A 9,542-nucleotide genomic window follows, 5' to 3' on the forward strand; every position below is an offset into this window, starting at 1 on the left:
ACTTTAATTGCAAAGGATGCTTTGCTATATGAGACAAGACGGTTCTAAATACAATGAATAAAGCTTGGTCCTTTTTTGATGTTGCTAGTAATCAGGTATTTTTGTGAGCTCTGTATAATTAGTGGTGCTTTCAAAACTTCAAGGATAAGACCTGACGAATTTAAATATGACAAAAAGTGTCTTTTCTCCTGCATGATGCTCAAATAAGGGTATTTCTTCTAAAATCAGAGGTCTTGAAAGGTCATGTAACATTTTTTTATTGTGGTGTATTTTTATTGTTGTGGTGTGGGTGTGTGTTTTTCTGTTTGAGAGGATTACATTGACGGATTACACTTCTAGTTCTGGTAGACTTATGTTTAAGGGACTCCAGCTCTTCCCAATAACCCACGGAGCAGATGCTGGAGTCTGCTCTTCTGCTACAGGACCAAACCAGCAAGTTTCTTGATGGTTCTGGGAGCAGCTCCTGAGTCCTTTTCAGCTATAAGCAAGCAAGCAATTGGTGTCCTGCACCTGGGGAAGACACATGCACAAGTGTTTGTTCTGCTTGCTTGTGAAAAGTAGTTATTTTGAAGGTGGACTACAACTATAAAGCTTCTTGCACTTTCAAAACTGTAGATATTATTCATGAAATTGAGTTATTAACTGAAGGAAAAAGCCGTCAGATCTAAACAGGGTTTGAGGCTTATGCTTTTTGCTTTCTCTAAGGTGATTCAGCTTTAATTGTAGCTTCATCCAAGCATCCAGGAGTATAACACATGCCAAGCAAATCCATTTCTTTTAATCTTGGGTTCCTTTTACAGTAATTTCCAAGCATGACTGATGTCAGCTACACAAGCACAGTCATTTAGTTAAAGCTTTCGGTTTTCAGCGTATATATAAAGATAGGATTAATCAAATGATTCATCTTACACCTGTTAAAATAACTGTAAGAAGCCTGTTTGGAACTTCTCTCCTTTGACTGTGAGGTATTTTCTAAGGCCAGGGAGCTCTCCCTGTCAATAGATGTCACTGTGCTGCTGCAATTGTGATGGTTTAAAGAGGATTTAGCTGGTAAAAAACAAGGGACCCAGAAAAGCATAACTGTACTTTCTGTTTCCTCAGGTCCTGCCAATTTCACGGAGATAACTAAAGATTTTGATGAGAACAAGGAAAACAAAACTCCGGAAGGCTCCCAGGGAGAGGTTGACTGGCTGCAGCAGTACGATATGGAGAGAGAGAGGGAAGAACAAGAGCTTCAGCAGGCACTGGCTCAGAGCCTTCAAGAACAAGTAAGAACTCCAGCTTGCTCCCTGTCTGCCCTGACACTGGAAACCTGATGGCTGAAGGAAAAGTTGCCCTGTGATTATACAGTAAGGAGGATACACTTAAGTGTATTTTCAATGTGCTTTGGAAACCAAAGCATACCCCAAAATCCCAGATTTTTTAAGGCTTTCCCTACACATTTGTGTACAGGCCTAAAATGTCACATAAAGCTGATAATAAACTAAACTCTTGCTAGCTGGCATCTAGAACTGACATCCTTAGCTTCCCTGTAACTTGCTGCAGGGTCTTCAGGCAAGCAGCAGCATCTCAGGAATCAAAGTGAGAGGAGCAGTTTCCAAAGCAGAGGGTGAGGAAGACCACGGCAGGCCTGGCTGAAGAGCTATCTAGCCCAGTGCCTTATTTTTGGTAGTAGTCAACAAGGTGTGCTTAGTAAAGGAAGAGAGCAATGATATGATGAAACTTCTCCAAGTTAAATTAGAAAAACAATCACAAATCACTCAGACTACAACCAGTGCTCTAAATAAGACTGCAAAAGATTTGGGTTCTTTGGGTAGTGTGCTAAGCATCCGTATTCCAATTAAATTCCAAAACCCCAAACTGATGTACTAAAAATTTAGGTCACGCCTGCAGAATAAAGCAAATGCTTAGCCAGGTCTCTTTTAAATAGGTTCCCTCGTCTGCTCTCTGTTAATCCTGGGGCTGTCATGGTTTTCCCTGTGAGATCTGGAGTTTCCTTGGGTTTTGGATTTTCTCTCCCTTTATTTTAAAATGAGGTGCTAGTCATGTGCTACATGCCAGATGTAGCTTTGATTCAGCTATGCTGTAAAGTTTATGAAGATTCCCAAGAGCTTCAGAAACAGTGAGGAGTAAAAGGCCTTGTGCTAATAATGTAAACCTGCCCTTTATGAGCTSTTCTGGTACAGTTCTGAAATGAAAATCTGCTCTTCTACTGATCCAGGCATGAAAATGTGGTAGCTGTGGTTATCTTGATTTGAAATGCTTAGTTAGGGGGTTTTGTGTTCAGGTGCATTCAAATCCTGAATTAAAAAGGGAGCTCATTAAATATTATTGCCTGGCTTGCTGTAGCCCTAAGCTCTCAGGAGCAGTGGGAGGAACAGGGCCATGATATTATCCAAAAATTGGGAGGGTTTCTTGGCAGACTTGAGGTTTCTTTGCTACTTGTTCATGCTAATATTTTTAATACCCTGGTATTTTTTTTCATCCTGCCTTTGTGAATTGCACACGTTACATTGAACAATAAATTCTACTTTGAAATGGTTTAGAAATAATAAAAACTGTCCGGATTGAAGGTGCTGTCCTCAGTTAGCTTTGAGCAGAAAAAGTTCAATTTTTACCAAAGCGTGAGGAGCTTTGTGTGCAAGTGACAGCTTTCCTTAGCAAAGGCTTGCAAGTTCATTCAGCTGCTTTTCAAATTAATGATCCAGGGAAAGCGTTCGGTGTTGCTGGAGACTTGCTCTGCTGCATACCAAACTTCAGGAGCTTTGATGGCCCTTAATGAAGGTTTGTCCCAGGTTCTGTCGCACTGGAACATTGGACTCTTGCTGGTTGCAAACATTCCTTCACATGGAACCTTTAATTTACAATGTCAGGTTTGTTGTAGAAACCAGAGCAGCAGAGTTTCAATGGGAAAAGCGCACCACAAGAATTTTAAGCAGTAAAGTGTCTCAACGAGCTAAGTTTTGTTCTCTTCCCATCAGGAGGCACGAGAGCAGAAAGAGGATGATGACCTTAAACGAGCCACAGAATTAAGCCTACAAGGTGAAACTCATTTAACTTCCAGTATGTTGCTTTTGAGGGGAAATGGATGTGTGTGTGTGTGAGTGCAACTCCTGAATGTCTGTAAGACAGCTGGGATTTCATGCTTTTTTTTTTTTTGGCGTGTGCTTAATTGTATTTGGCTTTGCTTATGTCAGCTTGTCTTGCTCAGTTGTGCAGGCAAATGCCAGCACAAACTCTTAGAATGAAAAATGAATTTTTTCATTCTTTGAGCTTTTAATATGTATGTATAGTGTATGCAGATATAGTGAAATGGATCTTGAAATGTTGCATTCCCAGCAGAAGTCAACAGGGTAATGGCTCCAGTCACAACATAAGAGTTATTTTCTTGTTTGCATTGATATTTTAGTGCTGATGAATGTACTGGCCTTGCCTAGGAAAATGAATAAGTGCTCTATCTCTCTGATATAGAATGGGAGGGAAATAGCCCTCATTGCAAGGTATAGCAGTTGAGGGGGAAAAATAAAATATAAAAGAAAAGAAACACCATCCCAAGTATACTCTGCCTCTTCCCAAACCAGACAGCTTGGTGAGCCTCAGGCACTGTTTAACGTTTGTGTGAGACTAGCATGCAAGTGATTTCATAGACCCTGGCAGAGCAAAGCAGAACAGAGAGAAAATTCCTGCTCCAAAGAGGGCGAGGGGAGCGGTAATGAGCTTTTGTATCAAGATCCTCTTTAGTTGCTCAGGCACCTTTCAAGGCTCTGAGTTGTTACTGGGTGAAGTCGCGGCTGCTTCTCAACAGGAACGAGTCCAATAGTGTTTGAAGGCACCTCAGCCTGTGCCGCGCGGTGCCGAGTCCCCTCCAGCAGCCTGAGGGTCCCCGGGCTTCCTCAGTTGGCAGCCTGGAAGAAGCCGAAGCTTCAAATCCTGGAAGAAGCCGAAGCTTCAAATCCTGGAAGAAGCCGAAGCTTCAAATCCTGCTGTTTGTCATTTGCCCTTGCTTGACTTTGGCATGACCGTGGCCTTGCTCATTCAGGTGGCTGCCGTGGCCCCAGCTGGTGGTTGGCACAGGAGATGCCCATAATTTTCAGCATAAAACTCTTAGGATTTGTCTTAGGTTCACAGTGGTGCTGTAATCGAAGGACCACCAGCCGTGCACTGATCAGAGGTGAAGAGGGTTTAGCAGCACCTGTGGCAAACGCCCCATGCAGAGACCTATTTCGATGGCTGGATTTCCTGGCTGGGGTCTGGTTTACATCGCCTGAATGAAGTGCCTGGAAGCCAGCAGCAAAATATTCTCAGTTAAAGGGATTTATCTGTAAACTTCCTGAGAAGATTAAACTAACCCAGCATCTAGTGATTCATCAGAGGAAGCGGCAAGGATCTCTTTGGCAAAACATCTCCCTCCTAACTGGCATGGCTGTGTCTTTTCAAATGCAGAAAGCAATCCTGAGCACGGTTCTGTTGATCAGAAGTTCTCATTCACRCAGGACTTCACAGCTTTAATTTAGCCAGGGAAAACGGAGCTGCTCCTTCTAACGAGTGCTGTGCAAAATCTTAAATGAGCTGGGGAGCTGCAGAATCCCGGCCTTTGCTCAGCCAAGCGCCCTGCGGCTCCTGCGGAGAGCGGCCTTCTTACCATCCAGAACAAGGAAAAGATGCCAGTAGCAATGGGATGCCAGTTTTACTGGAAAAAAACGCGTTTTGTTAATGCAACTTATAGTTGAAACTGCTTTGTAGCTTCTCACTGCAGAAACCTACAGTTCACTGACCCAGCTGGCTSTAATTCCCTTCATGTCGGTTCTGGCTGCAGACCCCCAACACGTCGCAGGCAGCTGGGTGTTTGACCACGCTTTTATCATCYAGCTGTCCCTGTCACAGTGCCCGTTTTCAAAAGTGTGAGAGAAAGTATGCCCAAAATTCCATAGTGTGAAGTCTTTTTCTTAATTAATGCCCTGACAAGCTAGGGAAGGAAATTCTCACTTGGAAACTCCAACATGCTCTGCTCTGATTAGAAAGAAAGCCTGAAACCTTCAGCGCTTTATTGCRCTTGTTTATGTGGGTGAATATATCCCAACCTGTTATGAATTCTTGTGTGTGCCATGTATTCTTACTCCATATCCTTGTTTCCAAACTTTTTTAGAGTTTAACAGCTCTCTCCTGGACAGTGTTGGCTCGGATGAAGACTCTGGGAACGAGGACGTTCTTGACATGGAGTATTCAGAAGCTGAAGCAGAAGAACTCAAACGAAATGCTGAGGTGGTGATCTCTGATCCYGAGAACTGGGAGCTGTATCCCCCTATATACTGGCAGTTCAGCATTTGAGGTTTTTATTATGGAGAAATTGTACTTGTTTGCTCTTAGAGAAAGCCATTATGACGAAAAGTGGTTGGTGAGACCTGTCAAGTTTTGCCCTATTGTATTTTTAAAAAAAAATTGCCTAAACCTGGAATTTCTCTAAGATGATATAGGTAACAAAGAGAAGGAAACACTTTGGAAACACTTTTTTTTTTAATCAGAAATGTTGCACTACATGAAAAGCACTTGGCCTGATTGTTTACTTAAAGAGTAYTTTAGTCAGTGTAGCATCTTAGTTGTGATGCTGCTGCCCATCCTAGACCACAAAAAGTAAGAAACTGTAGCAAGCCTCCCATTTGYATAGGTGAAATGCAACCCTATAACCAGTGCCTGGCTTTGCCCCCTGCCTGGTAACACGCACAGGAGTGTTGAGASTTGCGTGGAAGCCTCACGGGAAGGAAAGCTGTGCGGAGTGGAGGGGTTAATATTTGTAAGTGCAGTTTCCTTGCGCAGTTCTTGTTTTCTTACCAGTTGTCTTCGCTTAAACCAAGAGCTGTGTTTCGAGAGTATTGTCAGTGAGTTGTATTAATTGAGTTTTCTGGTCAGAGAGGATGAAAAAAAATCCAAAACTGATTGCTATCACTTGGTTTTATTGCCAGTGAACAGAGGGAGCTTCCCGTATGCAGAGGGCCTTGTCTGTGGGCATTATGGGCACAGGGCGAGAGATTCTGTGCCACATTTTAAGGCTTAGCTGTTAAATGTGTATACCATTATGAAGAATATATTTTTTAGTCTTTTAAGGTTAATGTGGTGCTCTCTGTTTGTTTTTCTATGTTTATTTGGTGGATTTGGTTCTGACATCACTGGAAGTTACTCAGGAAGTGGTGGTTTAGAAAACTGTAGTATGGAGCTCATGACTACATATGGCCTGAGCTTTTTGTTTTCTAGTACCAGTGGCTTGCTGAAAGCTGAAATAGTTTTGGAAGCTGTCCCTGCTTCTCAGAGGACTCTTCATTTGATCTGACCCAGGCTGCTTCTGTGCTCCTTGATTGGCTTGCAGCTTCGAGTACAGTAGTCAGAGCCCATAAATCATGTTGCCTGTAAACTGTGTGGGGTGAAATAAATGCCTAAAAGCTTTGACTGTACTTTATTTTTAGACAGGGGAGCTTCCTCATTCCTATCGTCTAATCAGCATTGTCAGTCATATTGGAAGCACATCATCTTCAGGTAAAGGATGTATTTTATTCATATCTTAATCTAGATTAAAATCTGTGATGCAAAATTAATATAGCAGGATTGTTTGCAGAGGGGAATAGTTTTAAGATTGCATTTATAATTATTGCTAGTGGGCAAGAATGTTAATTTAGCTTGTGTAATTTAGACAGCAGGGCAAATTGCAGCCTCTTGCTGATAGAGGGTGTCAGGGTCCCACTCTGGTGTGTGGACAAAGTTCTGCTTGTAACATCCCTATGGGTGTTTTATGATTTGTTATCACTTCACTGACTGGGAAAGGCTGGGGGCCCAAGGCCTTCAGGGTGTTTTTTTTTTTAGCATTTAAATCTGAAATAGATCATTGACCCATATATGTAAATGCAGCTTTACTAGCTGAACTGGCAGCATTCTCTGTTTTTAAGGTCATTATATCAGTGATGTCTACGACATCAAGAAGCAGTCCTGGTTCACCTACAATGACCTGGAGGTGTCTCGAACTCTAGAGGCCACTGTTCAGTGTGACAGGGACCGAAGCGGCTACATCTTCTTCTACATGCACAAGTAGGTGTCTTGGGGAGCTCTGGAGTCAGTAGGTACCTGCTGTTTGTGTGCATCTCTTCCTCTAGGTCTCTTGGGGGGAGGTGATTTGCTAGAGGGAATTCTGATCCAAATCCTAGCAAAAATTGTAGAAAGAATGACAAAACTGAAGTGTTGCAAAGACTCAGTGGCACAGAGTTGTCTATCACTAATATATAAGGTTTTAACAAGCTGTATTAAATCATCTTTTAAAATGGGGGATTCAGTGTCCAACTTTTTACTAGTGCTTTTATTTTCACTACTGTTAGTGTTCTGAGGTTTGCCAGTGATTTTTATTCATGGAAATGTTTTGGGAAGGAGGAAAACTTCAGGATTCAAGAAGCCTTGCTTAGTGATGTTAGATAAAGCACCTTTCTGTGCCAGGATCCGTGATGCTTGTCTATTAAATCCAGTTGTTAAGAGGCGTTCCCCCACCCACTCACTTTSCTCAGGGCAGTTTTATGTAGCACTGTGTGTTAAATATGTTTCACCATTGCTTTTCTCTGTGTTACAGGGATATCTTCGACGAGTTGCTAGAAACAGAGAAAAATGCACAGCCACTTAGCATGGAAGTAGGCAGATCAATTCGTCAGCCTCTGTGAAGAGAAAAACCCCTTGCTCCTCCTCGGGAGCAGGGCAGATCCTGAACTTGTGCCAGACACAGGAGCGTAACAAACAGCTCAGGGCCAAAACAAGAGACAAAAGGTAGAAATATGGGAYGCTCAGTTTGTTAAACCATCTGTGCAAGTCTTGGGCCCGGACCACGCTTTTAAGCCTCGACATCCCAGAGCGATCCTCCTGTGGTGAAGTTTTTATTGTTTCTCAAATAATTTTGTCAGCATGGAGCCTTAAAGAGTTGCATCAAGCCACAAGACTACAGCTGCTCAGAAACTGATAAAACAGTAGTGCAAAAAGAGACTCGACTCTAAAAGCCCATTCACCTGTGAGACATGAGTGGGGAAGATAAACATATCACTTGGCATTCTTTCTTTTTTTTCCTCCAAGAGCAATTTAAGCAATAGATTCTGTAACCTGGCGTGTGTTGTGTTAGTAATATTCACTGGAAACCCCCCTCACTGAGTGTGCTCTTGCCAGTCGTCTCTCTAACAGGCATTTTGGATTCATTTTGACCTTCATGGGTTTGTGAGTGCTCTGCTATTTACATGCAGGTGCAGGAAACAACCTGTTGGTGCTGTGGAATGTATTGCAAACCTGGTGGCAGCTCTGTCTTTTTTTACACTGTTCACTGTCATCCTCCTCTAGAAATGAGATTATATATGTGATTTCTTTTATTTTTTAAAGATTTATTATTTGATTGCATCTTCTTCATAGCATTGTTGCCTAAGTACCATGTGGAGAGGAGACCCCTCTCCTTCGGCGTGCAGAGTTTCACACGGGAGCTGCTTTGATTTGGCTCTGGCTGAAGGTGCMGTGGAGGTAGGTGAACACGAGGAGCAGATTGTGAACAGCAGCCCCCTTCCCGCCTTGCATTCCAGGAGGGTGAGAGTGTCCTGGCGTTGCCCATTCCGTGTGTGCCTGGCTCCTCCTGAAACGGGAGCTCTGGAGAAGGGCCGGGTTTGGAGGCTGGTGCTTGAATTGCTCTTTGACCGAACCATGGTCTTGCCTTGGCCGTCTCTTACCCCGGGAGATGGTTTTTACTGCACCTTCTTTTTAAGAAGTACAAYGAGAAGAACCAAACCAGGTGGAAGGGTCTTGAAAAGCCCAAGTTCAAYATGAACAGAACGCAGTTAGGGAGAGGTGCTAAGTTTTATTCTATTTAGAGATGAGATGCTCGTTTTATAACTTGTTTCAGCAGGGGGAGAAAAAAAAAAAAAAAAAAGCCTAGTGACTGACTCTTTTTTTAGCACCTTTGCACTTATTTAGCAGGGCAGCTATTTCCTTTAGCTGGCATTTACTCAGTTCAGAGAAATTGTTGCTACTAAGCAGAGTAGTTGCTCTTGTTTTGGCCTCTAGTTCTGATTTTTTTGCAGATTGAGTTTTAGAGGTGAAAGACTTGCTTTAAAAAAGACAAAAAAAAAAAAAACCACATACAAACCTCTTCTTTCAGCTGTCAAGATAGTTTGGGGTTTTTTAAGCTCTCATTAGGAGTTTCTCAGGAATAAATGAACCGAAGCAGAGCAGACAGAACCACCAGGGGAGGAGACTGCAGGCACCTCTTTGGTGGGCGCTTCCACACTGGAGCTCGTCCCTTGGAGCAGGACACGGGGGGCTCCCCAGGGGCCTCCCCTTGCTCCCKGCTGCCCACGGAGGCTGCAGCCATCGCTGCTGATGGTCCCGTGCAAGCCAAGCCCCTTGGGGACCCCAGTGTGGTGCAAAGGCTGACCGACCTCCCGCTGCACGTGTGGCCCTGGTCGGAGTGACATCGTTCAGGTTTCCAAGCTAGGAAAAACTTGGAGTTGTAAACGTGACAAAGCATTTACCTTGTAAGATGC

At 43.3% G+C, this 9,542-nt stretch overlaps 1 protein-coding gene across 1 annotated transcript in view; it reads left to right on the forward strand.

Annotated features, from left to right (window-relative positions):
- USP37 (ubiquitin specific peptidase 37) overlaps nt 1-8,557 on the forward strand; it is a 30,849-nt gene extending 22,292 nt beyond the window's left edge. The window contains exons 18-23 of the mRNA XM_026053543.1: nt 1,102-1,268; nt 2,982-3,042; nt 5,147-5,262; nt 6,459-6,528; nt 6,936-7,074; nt 7,604-8,557. Coding sequence (XP_025909328.1) covers nt 1,102-1,268; nt 2,982-3,042; nt 5,147-5,262; nt 6,459-6,528; nt 6,936-7,074; nt 7,604-7,691 — 641 coding nt within the window. The 3' untranslated portion in view covers nt 7,692-8,557. The remainder of the gene's footprint in view (nt 1-1,101; nt 1,269-2,981; nt 3,043-5,146; nt 5,263-6,458; nt 6,529-6,935; nt 7,075-7,603) is intronic.
- The last annotated feature ends 985 nt before the right edge of the window (nt 8,558-9,542 follow it).

This window comes from Nothoprocta perdicaria, unplaced genomic scaffold (assembly GCF_003342845.1).
Source record: "Nothoprocta perdicaria isolate Ctin4 unplaced genomic scaffold, notPer1 scaffold_0, whole genome shotgun sequence".
NCBI lineage: Eukaryota > Metazoa > Chordata > Aves > Tinamiformes > Tinamidae > Nothoprocta > Nothoprocta perdicaria.